General features: G+C 38.5%; 1 protein-coding gene across 50 annotated transcripts in view; it reads left to right on the top strand.

Annotated features, from left to right (window-relative positions):
- PLEKHA5 (pleckstrin homology domain containing A5) overlaps window positions 1-22331 on the top strand; it is a 245580-nt gene that overhangs the window by 135194 nt on the left and 88055 nt on the right. For 24 of the 50 annotated variants that reach the window (XR_010147988.1, XR_010147987.1, XM_016923031.4 and 21 more), the window contains 6 exons: window positions 280-380; window positions 4285-4400; window positions 4703-4720; window positions 9035-9502; window positions 17607-18072; window positions 21798-21881. Coding sequence is in view for 47 of the 50 variants with exons in the window: in XM_016923031.4 (XP_016778520.1) it covers window positions 280-380; window positions 4285-4400; window positions 4703-4720; window positions 9035-9502; window positions 17607-18072; window positions 21798-21881 (1253 nt within the window). In the remaining 3 variants the exon portion in view is untranslated. Of the gene's footprint in view, window positions 1-279; window positions 3097-4240; window positions 4401-4702; window positions 4721-9034; window positions 9503-17606; window positions 18073-21797; window positions 21882-22331 lie in introns of all 50 variants that reach the window. The other 26 variants (XR_010147989.1, XM_016923033.4, XM_054664130.2 and 23 more) reach the window with 5 other exon arrangements.

Consider the following 22331-nt stretch of genomic DNA (forward strand, 5'->3'; position numbering starts at 1 on the left):
CCTATCAGAGATGTGGGTGGATTAATGCCATTACTTATATGCCAGTATGTTTTTCAGTGAATGACATGTAAAGGGGCTTTGTAGAATGCAGTATATGTACCAAAGTATAAATTCTTGTGCTATTTGATAATTTCATTTAAAACCTTATAAAGGCCTGCCTAAACATGAATATAGTTCATTTATATACAAGAACCTTTTGATTTGGCAAAAATAGATCTTGAAAAACCTTGCTTCATGAGAACATTTAAAATTCTAATCAGATGTTAAATTATCTCTTAGATGAGAAAGAAGAGGGTATCCTGGGAAGCATACTGTTACCTAGTTTTCAGATAGCTTTGCTTACCTCTGAAGATCACATTAATCGCAAATATGCTTTTAAGGTAAGGAAATAATGCAGTTTTTAATTCTGTGTTCAAAACTTGAATTGGTTAAAATGGATATTGAGCCATAGATTATTACAAAAAAGCTATCTTATAGTGATTTTTATATTTAAAATATATTAATTAATGGTCTTATGGTTGTACAGAAGAATGTCCCTCTAATTAGGAAGCACATGCTAAAATATTTAGGGGTCAAGTGTCTTCATGTCTGTGCTTTCAAATGGTTCTAGATAAAATGAACATGTCAGAATGCTAATAATTGATGAATATAATTATGGATGTCCTGGTGATTATTATACGTTTTTTCAACGTTACTGTATGTTTGAATTTTTTAATAATAAATTTGGGGTCTGGGCACAGTGGCGGTAATTCCAGCACTTCCAGAGACCAAGGTGGGAGGATCACTTGAGTCCAGGAGTTGAGCCTGGGGAATATAGTGAGACCCTGTCTCTAAAACAAAACAAAACCAAACAAAACCAAAAAAAAAACTTACTAGCCGGGCATGGTGGCTAGTCCCAGCTACTTGGGAGGCCGAGGTGAAAGGATCACTTGGGCCTGGGAGGTCAAGGCTGTAGTGAGACATGATCACGCCACTGCAGTCCAGCCTGGGCAACACAGTAAGACCCTGTCTCAAAAAAAAATTATTAATAAGATGGGCACAGTGGCTCATGCCTGTTATCCTAGCACTTTAGGAGGCCGAGTCGGACAGAGAGCTTGAACCCAGGAGTTCAAGACCAGCCTGGCCAACATGGTAAAACCCCGACTCTACTAAAGTTACAAAAATTAGCCAGGTGTGGTGGTGTGTGCCTGTAGTCCCAGCTACACAAAAGGCTCAGGTGGGAGGATCGCTTGAGCCCTGGAGGCAGAGGTTGCAGTGAGCCAAGATTGCACCACTGTACTCCAGCCTAGGTGACAGAGTGAGACTCTGTATTAATAATTATTAATAATAAATTTGGAGGAAGAGTACTATAAGAGACAACAATATTTTTAAATAAAGATACATATATGTACCTTTATTGAAAAACTTAGAGAATAATTGCAAAGATGTTCTTGGGTCTAAGTACATCATGATCATCGGGTACTTTACAGAGAACACTGAAGTCAGGATGTGAAATCTGCTGTTATTAAATCCAAGCAGACCTGAGATCCCCTTCCCTGATTAATAGTACCCACCAATCTTTGTGGTATTACTGGTTTGTGGATCACTCTCAAGTAAGAGGTCTTCAATGCTATTTTTGGAGATTTTTGTTTTCAAAAATCATTCTGCATTCTTTGCTTTATGATTATGGCTAAAATAAATTTCAGAGGTCACCTAGTTTTTCAGTCTGTTTTAGAGTAAGAACTATAAGGTTCTTGCAGAAATTTCATTTTAAGAGAAAAGAGGGGGGAAGTGCTGCTGGTTAACAATGAAGATGTTTGTACCATTATAAAATTGATTCAATTTTAAATTCCCACCACTTTTAGAGAATACTGAGGACTGCAGCTGATTTATAACTTTTGCTAATTAATATGTTACATGAGCAGGCCGGGCACAGTGGCTCATGCCTGTAATCCCAGCACTTTGGGAGGCCGAGGCAGGTCAGGATCAACTGAGGTCAGGAGTTTGAGACCAGCCTGGCCAACATGGTGAAACCTCGTCTCTACTAAAAATACAAAAATTAACCAGACATTGTGGCGCTTGCCTATAGTCCTTGCTACTGGGGAGGCTGAGGTGGGAGAATCACTTGAACCTGGGAGGCGGAGGTTGCAGTAAGCCGAGATCGTGCCACTGCACTCCAGCCTGGACGACAGAGTAAGACTCCCTCCCTCCCCCAACCCCCCAAAAAAAATAGCCAGGCACGGTGGCTCATGCCTGTAATCCCAGCACTTTGGGAGGCTGAGGCTGGCAGATCACCTGAGGTCAGGAGTTCAAGACCAGCTTGACCAACATGGAAAAACCCTGTCTCTACTAAAAATACAAAATTAGCCAGGTATGGCGGCACATGCCTGTAATCCCAGCTACTTGGGCTGAGGCAGGAAAATCACTTGAACCTGGGAGGCGGAGGTTGCAGTGAGCCAAGATCGCGCCATTGCACTCCAGCCTGGGCAACAAGAGCGAAACTCTGGCTCAAAAAAAAAAAAAAATTGTTATATGAGCTATGGAGAAAAAGAACAGGAAAGGTATAGTGGTGAGGTTAAGGGGTTGGGTGATGGACGGCCTCAATGAGAAGGTAATGTAACTTGAGCAAAGACCTAAGGATAAGAGGGGAGTATCTTCATAGTTAAATTAACTTTATCAAAATAAACTGTATCAACAGTATAAACCAGAGAAACATAATTAAGTATTTTATGATGTTAAAACAAAAGTTAACACTTTGAAAATTTAAAATTATAACTTTATGAAGTACACATATAGAGGTGCGTGATATTAGCACTATTATTAGGCCATGAATTTAAATTTTTTTGTTGCTTATCAATTTAGCAAATGTTTATCAATTTATGCTATTTGTAGGACTTTTTTCTGCATTTTTAGACTCTTAAAAAATACTACAATGTTAAAATAGCAATAAAAGTGACCATACATGTCTGCAATTATTTGGTTCAGTTTTAATTTTATCTGTAACAATGATAGTAATTGCTGTTTCACTTTCTCTCTTCTGTGATGTTGTTTCCTCTGAATGTATGAGCTGCTTTACTCCTAAGTTTGCTGACATTGATGCAAATGCTTATCAGAATGGTAAGTAGAAACTTTATAGACAATTATTGAACACAAGCATGGAACTTAAAGCTAGACTGGGTACTTTGACATCATCTAGTAAATCTTTCCATTTGACTGATGGCGAGCATGGTGGGGATTCTTAGTGTCTTGAGTCATGGCTAGAACTGGATCGTCTTGACACCAGCCCAGTGTTCCTTACATTGATCACAAATATGGGCAGTGGTCTTTATTTTTCCAAAACCCCACTCAGGGAGTCCAGTAACAATTTGTAGGTGGTTTTAATTATCTTAACATAGAACATTTGAGTAGTTTATTAAGGAACAGCTCAAAAAGAAAACACCATTTCGGATCATTTATAAATCTTTTGTGTTTGGGTGTAGATATCTATAAAGGATTCTATAAAATACAGCAGTGCCTTTTGAGGCCTAAAGAAATTGCTAACGCAGGAGGGAAATGCCATAACGTGTACATTTCTATTAATTTTGTTGCTGGTTGCTGGGAATATTCTTAAACAAAGAATATTTATTCAAGAATAAATATTCTTATTCTGGGTGTGGTGGCTCACACCTGTAATCCCAGCACTTTGGGAGGCTGAGGCAGGCAGATCACTTGAGGTCAGAAGTTCGAGACCAGCCTGGCCAACATGGCAAAACCCCGTCTCTACTAAAATACAAAAATTAGTTGGGCATGGTGGCACATGCCTGTAATCCCAGCTAATCGGGATGCTGAGGCAGGAGAATCGCTTGAACCAGGGAGGCAGATGTTGCAGTGAACCAAGATTGCTCCACTGCACTCCAACCTGGGCAACAGAGTGAGACTCTGTCTCAAAAAAAAAAAAAAAAAAAAAAAAGGTGTGAATTGCAGTAAATGGAAATTGCTAGAAATGTGGAGATGGAAGAGGCACCACTAAGTACTTCATTTCTCACCTCCTTTCCTTTCCATGCACTCTTTTTTTTTATTTTTAATTTTAGAGTGTGCACACAACTAAAAGAAAGAGGGTACAATTAAGGGGGAAATTAATATATATTTTTCAAGTTAATAGTTATATTTTTTCTTGATTCATTTCCATATCTCATATAAAAGATAAGTCTACTTTCTCTGAAATTTGATAGCAGCGTTCTATGTCAGGAATCACTTACCTTTTTTTCTTTTTCTTTTACAGAATCCTATATTTTTATTTAAAATGATCGTGTCATTTTCAATCAGGCAGCCCATCCAAACATGCGGACCTATTATTTCTGCACTGATACAGGAAAGGAAATGGAGTTGTGGATGAAAGCCATGTTAGATGCTGCCCTAGTACAGACAGAACCTGTGAAAAGGTAAAGGCTTGTAGAAAAAATGATGGTGATTTCCACTTCCATTTTATTCCATGCCTTGCAAGTATTTCACTGTCATAGTACATATCATTTTAATAGTCATGGTATGAAATCATTTTTTCCTCAGAAAGCAAGGATCAATTCCTGTTCTGAATTAAATTAATACACATTTTGTTAGTTTGCGATACCACCTACATTTTTATTCCACTTTTCTTCTTTTTCTTCTTTATTCATTTTCACCTATCAGTGTACTGGGGTGAATCCAGAATCCTAACATTCAAACTGAATGTTCTTTCTTCTTACAGAATTACCTTTAATTTCCGGTGAGTACGTTTTTAATTGTTACCTTAAAGCTACACAGATTTTTATCCTTTGAGATAGTGTTTTTAAGATTCTAAATCTTAGAAGAGAGTTTATTTTTATGAAGTTAATTTGTGTTTTTCTGTAATAGTGTGTTGATGTTTCTAAAGTGTGATGAATTACAGTAAGAAACTTTGATAGTTTCATTTTTTCAACATTTCTGATTAATTTTTATTGTTTTTGTAATGAATGTCTCCAGAAAATAGTTCGTCAAGCATTTAGATTGTTTCCAAATCCACTTCTTGGTGAATTGTACCTTTTTTATATTGAAACTCCACTACTCAGATTCCTTGATAATATAAATAAGTGCTGTTAAAATTGACCCATGTATTTTTCCCTGCTTGAAGATACGAATCATTTTAATATTCTTCAGTATAGCTAGTTAGAGGAAATCTGATTCTCAGACTACATAAATACAAGTAGTATAATGTGCTTTTTAAAAAATATATATTCCTGTAATTCGAAGAAAAAATTATGATGCAAGTTAATTTTTCTTCCAGTCAGTGACAGCTGAGCACATATCTTATGTAAGAAGGATGCTAATGTGCATCTTTTTTCCCTCTTCTTTTTTTCCCTCTTCTCAGGAAATTAGGGATTGTTACAGTATACATCTAGTCCTTTGTTTTTCTTATTCTAGTGTGCATTTTAATAAAGTCTTGGCTTTTTGGCTAAAAGACTTAGGTTGATGCTGTGTATTTGTGCTATTTTTGTAAATATCAAGTCTAAATCAAGTTACCCAATCACTAGTAATTAGAGCTGGGGAAAAACCGAAAAGAAAAGAGGGTCTAGGATATAGCTCTAGGACATCTATTTTTAAGAAAAACCACTTTTGCCACATGCATATTCCAGGATGAGAGCCGATAGAAGGAAAATCTGTTTTTGGAATTGCATGTGTAAAAATTACCTGAGTAGCATAAAGATGAGGTGGTTAGCACTGGTAACGAGAGAAAATGTGTAGGTGAAGAGAATTCATTTAAAATCTTCAGGCTGAGCATGGTGGCTCACACCTGTAATTCTAGCACTTTGGGAGGTTGAGGGATCACTTGAGCCCGGGATTTTGAGATCAGCCTAGGCAACATGATGAAACACCATCTGTACCAAAAATACAAAAATTAGCTGGGCGTAGTACCACACTCTTGGAGTCCCTGCTACTCAGGAGGCTGAAGCATGAGGATCACTTGAATCAGGAGGTTGAGGCTGCTGTGAGCTGTGACTGTGCCACTGCACTCCAGCCTAGACAACGGAGTGAGACCCTGTCAAAAAAATAAATAAATAAAAATAAAACTTCAATACTTTTAACTTCAAAGCAAAATTTTTAGGAAATTGTTTAGAATACAGAAATCTGTATAATAATTAAAATATTTATGTCCAAATAATTTCAATATTGTATATTATACTTTTCTCAGAATTTCAGCATGTTTCTACTTTATTTTATTAAATTTACCACTCTAAAAACTGATAATTACTCGTAATTTGGGATGATAAAGATGGCAATTATTTGGCTTGGCTTTCGGCAACCTGATAGTTCACTAGTTAGGTGCTTATACAGTTTTCAGCCGTCTTTGTTAGTGTAATCTACTCAGACAAGATTTATTAATACCACCTGTGTGCCCAGCTTAGAGTCCGTTATCCTGTAGAAATTATGTGTTTTCTTCTACTCCTAGTTGTTGGCATTTTTATCCCACCCTATTAGATTTAGTCATTCAAAGTGAAAGTAAGTATAGAGAGATTTTGTTTGCTTGGTTTTAAGCTAATGCACTCATTTTGCTGTATGGCTCAAATACTTAAAATATTTATCAGAGCTTATCACTGTAATACAACATCCAGTTTTTAACTTGAGAGTTCATTCTCCCTAACTTTATAAAGTATTTCACCTGTTCACTATAATGTCATAGTCTCCTAGTGTGCAGATCATTGATGGCCCAAAGGAAAAAAAATCTAAGTATAATATGGATTCTCTGAATAATTTTCATCTCTAAGCCCATTATTTTCATTTTATATATCTCAGTGTATTTTCTGCAATAACTTAAATGTCACTTTTTAAAATTAGATCACAAGTTTTATATTATTTATGGTACCTTAGCATACTTTTCTGAGTCAGCTTTGTTCCATTTAGAGAAAAGTCATCATATGTGTCTTTTTGAGTACTTTTTCAATGATAAATCTTGGGGAAAAAGAAAAAAAACCCACCACAGTTTTAATTTAAAATAATAGCTTTAGGCTGAGCACGGTGGCTCACGCTTGTAAACCCAATAATGTAGGAGGCCACGGTGGGAGGATTGCTTGAGCCCAGGAGTTCAAGACCAACCTAGGTGACCAGTGAGACCCCGTCTCTAAAAAAATTTAAAAATTAGCTAGGTGTGGTGGCGTGTACCTATAGTCCTGGCTGCTCGGGAGGCTGAGAGGGAAGGATCACTTGAGCCCAGAAAGTTGAGGTTGCAGAGAGCCAAGATCACGTCACTGCACTCCCCCCTGGGTTATACGGCAAGAGACCTTATCTCAAATAATAATGATAATAATCATGATGACAGTAATAATAATAGCTTTAGATAGACTACAGTAAATATGTTTTAAAAATCTTTTCAGTTATTTTATGTTTAATGTTAAAATTCCTACCCTCCCAAATAGCAAGGGATACATGTGCTTTTAGTGTAAATGTTCTATGCCTTCTTTGTTGTTGTTCTTGTTTTGAGATGGAGTTTCGCTCTGTCGCCCAGGCTGGAGTGCAGTGGCACGATCTCAGCTCACTCCAAACTCTGCCTCTCAGGTTCAAGCAATTCTCCTGCCTCAGCCTCCCGAGTAGGTGGGATTACAGATGTCCTCCACCAAGCCCAGCTAATTTTTTTTTTATTTTTCGTAGAGACGGGGTCTCACCATTTTGGCCCGGCTGGTCTCAAACACCTGATCTCAGGTGATCCACCCACCTTGGCCTCCCAAAGTGCTGGGATTACAGGCATGAGTGGCCACACCTGGCCAACTTTTATTTTTCAAGAGAAAGAAGCACATAGTCTATCTTAGTAAATTTTCCCAATGTCTAATGTTGCCTCCAATCTAGAAGCCATGGTTTATATTTAACCTAAATATATGGATGGTTCATAACTTTACTCCAAGAAAAATAGTCACCTTTTTTTAAAATTTTTTTTCCTTGGTGACCATATTCCAAAGCTTCTAGATATCTTCATCTATAGTTGATTACAGATATATGTATATAGATCTACATCCTTTCCACACGTCATAAACATTGGCAGCATTACCACACCTAGTTTCTGATAGAAGCATTTTTATTTATTGGAATATGGAGGATTGGCTGGCTCCTGAGAGGCCTCCTAGAGTGGCATGATCTTGGCAGTTTCGTGCAGGTTCAGACACTCAGCTTGATCTTTTCAGAGTCTGGAAGTGATTAGGCTCAGGGAAAGACCTAGATATGGCAACTCGAATAGTGAGCAAGTACAACTGTCGAGTGACCTAGACACATGCTGTTAACTAGCTCATTCTTTCAGTGGCCAGGTGGACATGGGATGCCAGATTCTAACCCAAGATTGCTTGATGTGTTGGAATTATAATGGTAATAAGGTCTGTGCCAGCCACTCATTAACTCATCTGATTCTCACAAGAACCCTCTGATCTTGGTGGCACAATCATACCCATTTACCAAAGAGGAAGCATAGGCACTTTAAGTGTTCTGTACTTTGCCTGAAGACTCAGCTAGTAAGAACAGAGTTGCAAGCTGGACATGTGCAGTCAGACTCCAAGAGCTCTAAAATCATACTGAGTTCCTCTTGAATACAAACAAAAGGAGTTAATCATATGGTTCAGATCTTTGATAGCATCAGACTATGATTTCCTGTTGCAGCCATTGCCACAACCAGACTCATGTTTGTCTCGAGTCAACAAGCAGCTAACCTTGGCTGGGAGCCATGTTGCTCCTTTCAAGGGACTGTCTACTGTGGTCCTTTAAGTGTAGACTTTGTGGTTTAACTGTCATAAGGCAATCTTAATTTACTTTATTTTCAGATTCCTAATGGTGGGAGCACACATCACTTTTTACGCTCTAGTTCTTTATGTTTTCTTTTTCCCCCTTTCTGTTTATACATTCTGGTGTTGTGCTTGAATGTTAATATCACAGCATTGGGTATTTGTGTAGACTTGTCCACTGTGACTCTTTCCAGTCCCCTGGCCCCCACCCCCGTAAAGTATAATTTTTCCTAGATTGAATCCCAGAAGTAATATGTACATTATTTCATCTGATTTACTGTGATTTTCTTCTCTGATTTCAGAGTGGACAAGATTACATCTGAAAATGCACCAACTAAAGAAACCAATAACATTCCCAACCATAGAGTGCTAATTAAACCAGAGATCCAAAACAATCAAAAAAACAAGGAAATGAGCAAAATTGAAGAAAAAAAGGCATTAGAAGCTGAAAAATATGGATTTCAGAAGGATGGTCAAGATAGACCCTTAACAAAAATTAATAGTGTAAAGCTGAATTCTCTGCCATCTGAATATGAGAGTGGGTCAGCATGCCCTGCTCAGACTGCGCACTACAGACCAATCAACTTGAGCAGTTCAGAGAACAAAATAGTCAATGTTAGCCTGGCAGATCTTAGAGGTGGAAATCGCCCCAATACAGGGCCCTTATACACAGAGGCCGATCGAGTCATACAGAGAACAAATTCAATGCAGCAGTTGGAACAGTGGATTAAAATCCAGAAGGGGAGGGGTCATGAAGAAGAAACCAGGGGGTAAGTGTCTGTCTTGTCATTATGAACCCAGGTTTCTTTGATGCTGTGTTGGTGGAGATTGGTTTCTGAGCTACTGATTAAAATATTGGTTTAAATTGTGTTTTAGCTGTTATAGCTTCATTACTACGTCTTTTGTTTATAATGATCAGATATAAGTATTTATTCTCTGTCTCTTATGTTCTGTCACCCAACTTTGCTAGTGGCAAGGAGTCATCCTTCCTGGCCAAGCACAAGGAAAGGCTTGGGTTACAGGCAGAGATCGAGTTTATTTGGGAGAGGGAGGGAGCAAGCCCTGTCCTCCCAACCCACCCCTGTCTTGTCCCCTGCCATTATCACCTCTTCTCTGACTGTCCTCCATTACCAGTTTCTGCAGGTTGGTACAATGCAGGGATCTCCTGAGACAAGTAATATGGAGGCAGCAAAGGCCTACTGCTCTCTAATTCCCAGTCTTATTCTTGGGCTTTCTTTAAATCAGAATGCACATAACTATTAAATTCAAGGCCAGGCGCAGTTTTTCGTGCTTGTAATCCCAGCACTTTGGGAGGCCAAAGCAGGAGAATCGTTTGATGCCAGGAGTTTGAGACCAGCCTGGGCAACCTAGCAAGACCCTATCTCTGTAAAAAATTCTTAAAAATTAGCCAAGCATAGTGGTGCATACCTGTAGTACCTACTACTTGGGGGAAGTTGAAGTGGGAGGATTGCTTGAGCCCAGGAGTTGGGAGCTGCAGTGAGCTATGACTGTGCCAGTGCACTCCAGCGTGGCAGCACAGTGAGAACCCAACTCTAAAAAAAAAAAAGTAAATATATTTATATGAGCATTTATTCATTTTTGCATGCACCTTTTCTTAATATATTTATTTTGCAACTACTGTATGCTAATTGTGGGACCGCAAAGTAAAATAATGAAAAGATACAGTCCAGATACTCACAGAGATAATTCTCTAGTAGAGGAGACAGTTAAATAAGTAGATGCAATTTAGTGTGACAAATACAATGAAGGCAGACCAGGGTGCTGTAGGAACACATTTCGGGACAACAGCACAATCTTAAGGATTCAGAGTCTAGGAAAACCTTTGTAGAGGAAGCAAAACACAAGCAGTGATACGAAGAATAACATGCATATTACGGCTTAGATATGCAAAGCTCCAGGCTTGGTAGAGAACAGAAGAATCAAAAGAAATCCAGTATGACTTGATTGTAACTGGGGAATCAATGAGTGAAGAACAGGCTAGAGACATAAGCTAGGAGAGAGAGATTCAGATTGGTGTCTCAGAAATCTGGATAATAAATTGGAGAAAGTTCAGAAGTTAGTTAAGTGATTGAAGTGAGAAGAGGACGAGGATGTATTCGGGATATAATTGACAAGTCTAGTTGATTGCTTTGATGTGCTTGATTGCAAACTCGTCTTGCTCAAGATTAAGTTTGGTGCCGGGCAAGGTGGCTTGCGTCTGTAATCCCAGCACTTCTGGAGGCCAAGGCGGGCAGATCAGTTGAGGCCAGGAGTTCGAGACCAGCCTGGCCAAGATGGTGAAACCCCATGTCTACTAAAAATACGAAGATTAGCCAGACATTTTAGTGCTCACCTGTAATCTCAGCTACTGGGGAGGCTGAGGCAGGAGAATCTCTTGAACCCGGGAGGCAGAGGTTGCAGTGAGCCAGGATCGCGCCACTGCACTCCAATCTGGAAGTTTCTTGAAGGAAATCAAAAATGACACCCTGCCTTTTTGGCCTGGGCAACTAGGGTGATTTGGTGCCTTTTACTGCAAAGAAAAGATTTGGGAAAAGAGAAGATAGTGGTTGGATGGGTTATGTGAGGTAATGCATATGTTAATTAGCTTGGTTTAGCCATTCCACAATATACATATTTCAAAACATGTTGTTCACCATAAATATATATAATCTTATTTGTCAATTTTCTTTAAAAAGGAGACTGGCAGATGCTCAAATTTACCAGTAATCAGGGAATTGCACATTAAAGAAACAGGCATTATTTTTCACTTACCAGATTGACCAAAATCATAAATAAAAGAATTAATTAAGGCATAGATGAATAAAAATTAGATTACTTAATGTTGGATGGAATGACAGACATGAATAAGCTCATATATTACTAGCAGGAAAATAAATTAATACAATGTGATTAGACAGAAAAGAAGCAGGAAGCAGGTCTGGGGGGAAAAAAATGAAAGGATGTTTGGAAGTACTTGGGAAAGTAATCACTTTCAGGAAAATTATAAAAATCCAAATCAGAAGATTGGTGAGTCTCTGCTCACCAAGTTAAATCTTACTTCAAAGAAGAATCACTTTTCCCCAAAAATCATACTTTCTTAAGTTTAAAAGTGTATAGAGAGAGTCAACAGATATCTGGAAATTAGAGGATTTTTAAAAATTGTGAAGTATAAATACTAGTTTTAGGTTCCTTTATGAGTGTAATTAATATCAGTAAAGTCTTTCAGTGACTTCTTCCTTTTGGACATAACACCAACAGCTTCTGAAGGCTGGTTTTAGGTTATTTTGAGCTAAGATTTTCTCTGGGTTCCTCCTACATTTTTGGGTTAACTGTTATGCCAGTTTTTATAAATACTGTTATTTAGATGTTCTTTTGAAATGGCTTGAGTCCACTTTGGATCATAAGAAAATATCATCTACATTATGATATAAACTTCATCATAAAAATAGTTGTAGTGTTTTATAATGAAATGATTTTTTATTGGTGGAATGAAACAATTGTAATTCAATATATAAATCATTTTTTAAAAAGCTTTATGAAAGTCTTTTATTATTAAAGTTCTGATAGAAAGAAAAAGGTTTAATATTTAGTCAAATAGTAGATCCCTGCATCTGTGAACAAAGCTTTGAAGTTTCATTCTGAGTGGCAGGCACTGTTAAGATGCATGGTCCTTAAGCCATTGTTCTGCATGGCAGAATCACAGGGAAAGGGCTTTTATGGTGCTTGACAGGCAGCTGCTGGCCAATGGGGCGCTAAATCTGATGTAGGAGCTTAGAGTGTTCATTTCTTAAGCTTTCAGTTAAAAGTAAATCACACTTTGCTTAATTTGAATTTCTTTGGGGAAAAAAGTCACTAAAGGGAATTGTAGTTTTGAAAAACAGGTCTCAAAGTGCTAGAAATATATGGGATAAAAATAAATTTGCTTGATAATAATTTAATTTTTAATTAAAATTCCCCAAATGTGGTTCCAAAGATGACAGAAGAGCCTTTTAATGTCATTAATTAGGCAAGCTTACTAAAAATATATATATCCTGCTGTTAATGATCATATGATAGTTGACAGTTCAGGTTCAATATACATCTCTACAACAGGGTCCAACCCAAACATTATGAATACTTCAGAGCACTTGACAAAAGTGTTTTAGTGTAATTATATTTTTGAACTATAATTTAGATATTAGTTTATAAGCAATTTTGGGTGTGTTTTAGATTGATAATGTATGTCCCCTTCCTTACATGTTTCTATGATATAGCTCAGTGCTTAATCTCTAGCTTTTTGCATATTAAGCCTCCTGTAGTATTTCTTCAATTTATGAATGACCAAACAAACCAAGGTGTGTCAGGGTAAATTGCTTTAGTACTAGGGCAGTCTCTTTGATGGAGTCAGCTTTCCCTAGCTGACATATTTGCACATAGTCATGGGATTGCCAGCTCTGGATGTTTTCCAGTTTCTGGCTTTCGTGTGATAGGAGACGGTGAAGATGGGGAGGAAGACCAAGCAGAAACAAAATAGGAAATACCCGTGGAGGGAAAGCCTCAAGGAATTGAGCTCTTTATACTGGTTATATAAGAGCAATTGGGTACCTTTCTCCCTCTCTCCACCCCGAAGGCATCGAATCGGATGGTTGGCCTGAATGCAGCGGTTCTTGTCTGGAGACATTTCGTTCAATTTTGAACAACCTCTTTTTGAGTAGAGACATTGAAATCCTGAAGAACAACCACCATGATGAAGGAAATTTAGTTTAGGAGAAATGGTTGAAAGAATTAGAAATATTTAAAATACAAAATAAGGCATAGAATTTTAGAGCTCTAGAATAAGTTTATGATGAAATCATCTTCTAGATGAGAAAAGAGGATCCCAGTTTCAGTTGGCCATTGGCTAGATTTTAATAGCATATTAAAGGGCTCTCTGGTACGATAAGATTATATCCTTCCTAATTTTTAATACCTTTTTATTTTTAACTAAGTCATTGTGATAGATGAGTATGGTTTTTTAAAAATAATATTCATATCTTGGCAAAATTTAAAAATAGAGGGATTTTTTTAAAAAACCAAAAAGTTTAGGGATCACTGGCATAGTTAAAAGAGTGCTGCTTTAGAAAGTAGGAGACCTGCATTTTAGTTCTATTTAGCCCACAAGCTCTTTCTGTAACCCCAAGTATGATCTCTTGGACCAGGTGTGGCTCACACCTGTAATCCTAGCACTTTGGGAGGCCAAGGTGGGTGGATCACCTGAGGTCCGGAGTTCAAGACCAGCCTGGCCAACATGGTAAAACCCCGTCTCTACTAAAAATACAAAAATTAGCTGGGTGTAGCAGCAGGCACCTGTAATCACAGCTACTCGGGAGGCTGAGGCAGGAGAATCGTTTGAACCTGGGAGACAGGTCCAGTGAGCGGAGATCACGCCATTGCACTCCAGCCTGGACGACAGAGTGAGACTCCATCTCAAAAAAAAAAAAAAAACATACATATATATATATAAAATCTCTTGGTCTTTTCTCCCCTACTCCCCTACCCTGCCCCCAATATTCTGAAAGCCCCAGAATATGTAACTCATCCAAGGTCTAAGTACTTAATAGGAAAGCAAGAATCAAAACTTGGCTGTCTTGATTTTTGATCAACCACTTTTCCTGTTTTACTGTTTTCCCACTATATCCCCTCTGGATGCTTTAACCCACAAAGAGAAGGTATATTTAACATGAGATTTTTCTCTTAGTATAAAGGTAACATAATTTTACTACCCCAATAGACGCAAATTATGCAGGCAGTTTATTAATTAGGTGCCTCATAGTCCAGAATGCACTCAATTCATCACACCTCATCACAATGAAATGTCTTTTTTTTTTTTTTTTTTTTTTTTTGGAGACAGGGCCATCCCTCTGTTGGCCAGGCTGGAGTACAGTGGCACAATCTCAGCTCACTGCAACCTCTGCCTCCTGGGTTCAAGCAATTCTCCTGCCTCAACCTCCCGAGTAGCTGGGAGTGCAGGAGCATGCTACCACACCTGACTAATATTTTCTAGTTTTTGTAGAGATGGGATTTTGCTGTGTTGAACTCCTGACCTCAAGTGATCCACCCGCCTTGGCCTCCCAAAGTGCTGGGATTACAGGGGTGAGCCACTGCACCCAGCCTGAAATCTTTTTGTAACTATAATATATGAGTATTTGTGCATTGTTACTGACAGGTCTTTGGGTCAAAAGAGAGCTCTTATATCCAGATTATCAGCGAAGGATTCCCAGATTATTAAGAGTATGGTCAAATGATTTTCCCATCAAATATTTAATCCCTTCGGGTCCATGTAATTACCAGTATCTCTGACATTTTCACAACCAGTAGGAGCCCATGTAATATTAGGAAAAAGTTGTTAACTAAACATTGAAAGAAGAGATCAGAAAACCTGAGTTTGTGGAGTCCTAACCCTTCCACATACTTGGTTCATTGAATTATGTTGATTTTGATATTAGGATATAAATTTATGCCTATGGAGATGATTGTATAAGATTAATACTTGTAATTTAATTTTTCTTTTTCTTTTTCTTTTTTTTTTTTTTTGAGACAGAGTGTCTGTCACCAGCACGATTTCAGCTCACTGCAACCTCCACCTCCCAGGTTTAAGTGATTCTCCTGCCTCAGCCTCCCGAGTAGCTGGAACTACAGGCGTGCATCACCACACCTGGCTGATTTTTGTATTTTTAGTAGAGACAGGGTTTCACCATGTTGGCCAAGCTGGTCTTGAACTCCTGGCCTCAAGCGATCTGCCTGCCTCAGCCTCCCAAAGTACTGAGATTACAGGCGCAAGCCACCACGCCCAGCCTAATCTTACTTTTTCTAATCTAGATGTTTCTTGTGCTGGTGGTGGTTAAAAAGTTACGTTTGGGAAAAATAAAAAATTAGCCACGCATGGTGGCATATACCTGTAGTCCTAGCTACTTAGGAGGCTGAGGCAGGAAGATCACTTGAGCTCAGGAGGACCGGGCTGCAGTGTACTCCACTGCACTCCAGCCTGGGTGACAGAGTGAGAATCTATCTCAAAAAAAAAAAAAGTATGTTTGTATTTAGAATTTGAATTATACCTACACCTCTGTATCTTAAGGAAATGGAGGCCAGGCGCTCACTCCTGTAATCCTGGCACTTTAGGAGGCTGAGGCAGGCAGATTGCCTGAGCTCAGGAGTTTGAGATCACCCTGGGCAATATGGCAAAACCCCGTCTCTACAAAAGTACAAAAAATTAGCTGGGCATGGTGGCTGGTGCCTGTAGTCCCAGCTACTCAGGGGCCTGAGGCAGGAGAATCACTCAAACCTGAGAGGCGGAGGTTGCAGTGATCTGAGATTGTGCCAATGCACTTCAGCCTGGGCAGCAGAGCAAAACACTATCTCCAAAAAAAAAAAAAAAAGATAATAGGGAAACACAAATGCTAACTTTACGTAGAGTTTTTAATTGATTCTTTTTTTTCTGGCTCACTTCTCCCCTAACTTTTAAAAATCTTTTTTATATCATGAATTTCACCTAGTATGAAGTTGGCACTGTGATAGTTTTATAAACTTGAAAGAGTGTGTTTATCAAAGAGAAGGGACGGGGTTTCACTGTGTTAGCCAGGATGGTCTCGATCTACTGACCTCTTGATCCGCCTGCCTCGGCCTCCCAAAGTGCTGGGATTACAGGCGTGAGCCACTGCGCCTGGCCCAAAGTGGTTTTTTTAAAAATAGTAAACTGAAATTGTGTTCTTTCATTTTTGGAAATGGTAGTATTCTGTGCTTAGTAATATGCAATTACATATCCAATTCCCAAAATTAGCATTTTAAAAGAATTACACTTTGCATGCATAATGTACATGAAGCATTTTTAGATTGCTTTAAAAAGCCTCCTGAAAAATATTCTACCATCTATGAAGTGGAATATTAATCACTGTGCTGGAAACTTTGCAAAATTGCTGAGATTGCACTTTTATATCTGAAATATTGTGATATTTAAGTATTTTATCTTTAATAGAATTCTGAGCATCAGCTCCAAGTCACTTTTATATCTCAAGTTAGGAAAAGCTATGAAAGGAAGTTATTCCTTCAAACCAAATGTACTGATGTATTTACTCCCATAAATAACCATACTTCCTGAAAGAAAACATACAACAGAATAGTCAACATATACTTGTAGTAATTTATTTCCTGTCTTTATGCTCTATGGGTATAACTCACTTCATGTTTCATCCATACATAGAAATCCTAGTCCTCTGATGAGATGTATAAAAATGAGAGTTTATTTATATAAAAACAAATAAAATATAGTGATAGAAATGAGATTAGATTTTAAACATTCTTATTTCTCAAATGAAGTATAATACTCTTTCATCTTTAAATCAAACTATACATTGTGTGGAACTAATAGTCTTTTGTGTAATTGATATAGATGCTGTTTATCTTGTATTAAGTGTGTTAAATTGAATTTCATTAAAAAGATTAAAATCTGTTAATAGTTTATACCTTGGATAATATTTTGATCTTTAAAAAAATAACATTCTAAGCTGGGCACGGTGGCTTATGCCTGTAATCCCAGCACTTTGGGAGGCCGAAGTGGGTGGATTACCTGAGGTCAGGAATTCAAGATCAGCCGGGCATGGTGGTGGACGCCTGTAATCCCAGCTACCCGGGAGGCTGAGGCAGGAGAATCGCTTGAGCCCAGGAGGCGGAGGTTGCAGTGAGCCGAGATCACGCCATTGCACTCCAGCTTGGGCAACAGAGCGAGACTCTTGTGTCCCAAAAAAAAAAAAAAATTCTAATGTATATTTTACTTACTGGAACAAAAGAAATGTACTCTAATTTAGAATTTGGAAAATAACCCTCCTTCATGTTTACATTTTAATTATTTTTTTATTTTAGAGTAATTTCTTACCAAACCTTACCAAGAAATATGCCAAGTCACAGAGCCCAGATTATGGCCCGCTACCCTGAAGGTTATAGAACACTCCCAAGAAACAGCAAGACAAGGCCTGAAAGTATCTGCAGTGTAACCCCTTCCACTCATGACAAGACATTAGGACCCGGAGCGGAGGAGAAACGGAGGTCCATGAGAGATGACACAATGTGGCAGCTCTACGAATGGCAGCAGCGTCAGTTTTATAACAAACAGAGCACCCTCCCTCGACACAGTACTTTGAGTAGTCCCAAAACCATGGTAAATATTTCTGACCAGACAATGCACTCTATTCCCACATCGCCTTCCCACGGGTCAATAGCTGCTTATCAGGGATACTCCCCTCAACGAACTTACAGATCGGAAGTGTCTTCACCAATTCAGAGAGGAGATGTGACAATAGACCGCAGACACAGGGCCCATCACCCTAAGGTAAAATAGCTGCTGATTTTGTGTTAACTCACTACCTTATAAATGCTGTGTTTTCTTTCTAGTATACTATTTTAAATGTGAGAGACAAAAGAATGGGGAGAAAGTAAGCAAGGCAGCTCTTTTTTGTTTTAAAAAATAAATAAATAATATTTTACAACATTAAGATCTTATGTATAAAAAATACCTAATTGCAACACTTCATCTCTCAGGAACACAGGAGCAGTTCTTTTGAGCAGATGCATTCTGTTTTCTCTGCTTGATACCATATCTCATCAGTTCTCCATGTAGGTTAACACCACATGCATTTTTCTGTTGTTTTGTTGTTGTTGTTGTTTTGTTCTGAGATGGAGTCTCGCTCTGTTGCCCAGGCAGGAATGCAGAGGCATAATCTCAGCTCACTGCAACCTCTGCCTCCCGGGCTCAAGCGATTCTCCTTCCTCAGCCTCCCGAGTAGCTGGGATTACAGACATGCGCCACCACACCTGGCTAATTTTTGTATTTTTAGTAGAGATGTGGTTTCACCGTGATGCCCAGGCTGGTCTTGAACTCCTGATCTCAAGTGACCCACTGGCCTCAGCCTCCCAAAGTGCTGAGATTGCAGGTGTGAGCCACTGTGCCTGGCCTAGACCACATTCATTTTTATTGGCTTTTTACACACTTGGAAATTCTACACCTACTGTCTTCTGGCATACCTGAAATTTTGTATCAAGCTCATCCTGTTGTTCATGAGGATAAAAGTGTTAACTTTATCTTCTAACCAATGAATATATGGCATATTGAGATAATTCCTTAAACACTTGATTTAATATTATAGCTTAATGGTATGTATACATTTTAAAAATGGAAATCATGTTTTACTTTGTATATTAAATTGCTTTAAGCATTGCTTAGTATAGATTATTTGAAGTGAATTCAAAGTGCTTTGTATCAATCAGCTTTTCATAATGCTAAAGCAGTGGCTTTGATTAGTCAGCTAGTACACAACCAGTTCCCTAATGTCTATCCTAAAGTGCTTTTTTTTTCCATACTAAAGAATTCTTTGACCAGACATAGTGGCTCGCACCTGTATTCCCAACACTTTGGGGAGCCAAGGCCATAGGATCACTTGAACCTGGGAGGTTGAGGCTGTAGTAAGCTGTGATTGCACCACTGCACCCCAGCCTGGGAGACAGAGCAGGACTCTGACTCAAAAAATAGTAATAATAAGTTATTGCTTTATACTGTTTTAAAATGCTCTTTTCTTATCCTTGTGGCAAGCTGAATTGTTCAGCTGCATTATTACCTAAGCATTTGCTTGATATTTCCATAAATAAGCATTTGTTAAAATTAGTAGATTAATCAGGAATTTTCCTTTGAAGAAAGTTTTAATTTGCCTCACAACAAAAGGCTCACTTTGAACTCCATCGTAACAAAGTTCAGTGTTTCCTCACTTTTTCCAAAGACTAAATCATGATTGATAAAAATAGTAACAATATATAAGAAAAATCTGATCTAATACAACTTAATGTGTATCGTCTAACAATTGGCTCTAAATTACATGCTCTCGTGGTTAATAGTATTTTTCATGTTCTTGGCCAGAATATATCATCTGTTTCGACAGCAAATATGAGATGAATCTATATTCTCTATCCAATTCCCAACTGTCTACTACTGCTACTCCCAAAAGACCTCTCCAAAATTGCCAAATTTTTCTTTCAAACTATCCTATCCTCTTCCTTGATGTAGATCAGTGGTTCTTAAAGTGTAGTTCATGGACCCCTGTGGGGGTTCCCTCCCATGACCGTTTCAGGGAGTCAAAACTATTTTCATGATCATAATAAGGCATTATTCATCGTGTTCCTATTTGCTCTGGTAGTGCAGAAGCGATGGTGAGTAAAATTTCTGGCACCTTAGCGTAAATCAAGGCAGTGGATCCAGACTATGCTAGTGGTCATTGTAGCCTCCCTGCCACACACTTGAAGTAAAAAATAAAGTATCAGGTTCACTTATAAATCTCATTCATGAAATAGTAGAAAATAATTTTATTGAACCTTAACATTTTGTTACATATTCTTTTACTATTACTTGTGATGAAATGGTAAATGCCTAAAGCATTTCTATGGCATACCAAAGTGCTAACCATTGTCTCACAGTAAAACACATGATGGAGTTGCAAGCTGAATTAGTTCCTTTTATTGTGAAACATATTTTTACTTGAACAAAAGACAACTGTCAATATTCAGACGTGGTGTTTGATAGACACACTTTCTCAAAGTGAATGCTATCCTGTCACTTCAAGGAAAACGACTGACAGTATTTGTTACTGATGACAACATTTGAGTTTTCAAGCAAAAAATAGAATTTTGAAAATCATGTATCTGCCACCCTGAACTTGACAGCTTTCCGGTGCTTAAAGATTGGCGGTGATATTAACAGTTGTGATGTTTTTATATTGTATACTGACATATGTCAATATTTAGAACATTGCATAACTCACTGAACCAATATTTTCCAGATGACCAGTGTTTGATATCACAAGATTCATTTAAAGTACAAATAGACCAAGTGGATATTAATGTAACAGAGTATCAAAAGTTCATTGATAAGGTTTCAGATATCACTTTGTAACTAACCTTTAAAAAATATCACTTTTTTGAGCTATAGTGCAGTGTCCAAAGATGAACATCTATAATTATCAAGAAAAACTATTAAAATTCTCTCCTTTTTTCCAACTATATATATTGAGGGTAGATTTTCTTCACATACTTCCACTAAAAGAGATTATCACAACAGATTAAATACAGAAACAGATATAAGAATCCAGCCAGACATTAAAGATTTGCAAAACTGTAAAACAATGCCACTCTTGCCACTAAATTTTCTTTTTAAGAATATAAAGGGATCCTGAGGTCAAAGAGTTTTTGAGAACCTCTAAACCAGATTTTAGAATTACTCTGTTCAGGCCAGGCAAGTGGCTCAAGCCTGTAATCCTAGCACTTTGGGAGGCCGAGGTAGGTGGATTGCTTGAGGCCAGGAGTTCGAGACCAGCCTGGCCAACATGGTGAAACCCCGTCTCTACTAAAAATACAAAAATTAGTCAGACGTGGTGGCATGCGCCTGTAATCCCAGCTACTTGAGAGGCTGCGGTAGGAGAATCTCTTTAACCCAGGAGGTGGAGGTTGCAGTGAGCTTAGATCTTGCCATACGCTCCAGGCTGGGCAACAGAGTGAGACTCTGCTTCAAAAAAAAAAAAAAGAATTACTCTGCTCCTCCACATCATTATTTTTTTAGATGAAGCCTCGCTCTATTGCCCAGGCTGGAGTGCAGTGGTGCTATCTCGGCTCACTGCAACCTCTGCCTCCCGGGGTCAAGCACCTGTCCCACGTCAGCCTTCCGAGTAGCTAGGATTACAGGCCCACGCCACCACGCCTGGCTAATTTTTTATACTTTTAGTAGAGAAAGGACAGGGTTTCACCATGTTGGCTAGGCTGGTCTCGAACTCCTGACCTCAAGTGATCTGTCCACCCTGGCCTTTCAAAGTGTTGGGATTACAGGCGTGAGCCACCGCACCCAGCCCCACATCAGTATTTTATGTCAAGAAATGTTAGTCTCTATCATCTTTCATAAGCACTAATAGCAATTTTAAGTGGTATTTCATAATAGGAATTTAAGATTTCTCCTTGCTGACATTGATAAGAAAAAAAAAAACTTTACCACAGAATTACATTGTGCCTTTACTTTCCTAGCATGTCTATGTGCCTGACAGAAGGTCAGTGCCAGCTGGCCTGACTTTACAGTCTGTTAGTCCCCAGAGCCTCCAAGGGAAAACGGTGAGTAATATCTTTATTTACCATACCATGTTTTATTTATGTGCTGCACAGGAAGGTACATATCTAACATAATTTTTAAGTTTGAATTTTCAGAGGTTCTCCCAAAGAAAAAACATTACTGCTTTTGTGCAAGAGATGCTCATCAGAATTTGGAATCATGTAGCCATTTCAGTGTTTTAGTGGATACCTTTTCCTAAGTGTCTGACTGGCCAAATAAAAGATTATATTTTGAAACTTTACGGCCGGGCACGGTGGCTCATGCCTGTAATCCCAGCACTTTGGGAGGCCAAGGCAGGAGGATCGCTTGAGGTCAGGAGTTCAAGACCAGCCTGGCCAACATGTTGAAACCCCATCTCTACTAAAAATACAAAATTAGCCGGGCATGGTGGTGCATGCCTGTAATCCCAGCTACTTGGGAGGCTGAGGCAGGAGAATCACTTGAACCCAGGA

Source organism: Pan troglodytes, chromosome 10, assembly GCF_028858775.2.
Source record: "Pan troglodytes isolate AG18354 chromosome 10, NHGRI_mPanTro3-v2.0_pri, whole genome shotgun sequence".
In the NCBI taxonomy this organism is placed as follows: domain Eukaryota; kingdom Metazoa; phylum Chordata; class Mammalia; order Primates; family Hominidae; genus Pan; species Pan troglodytes.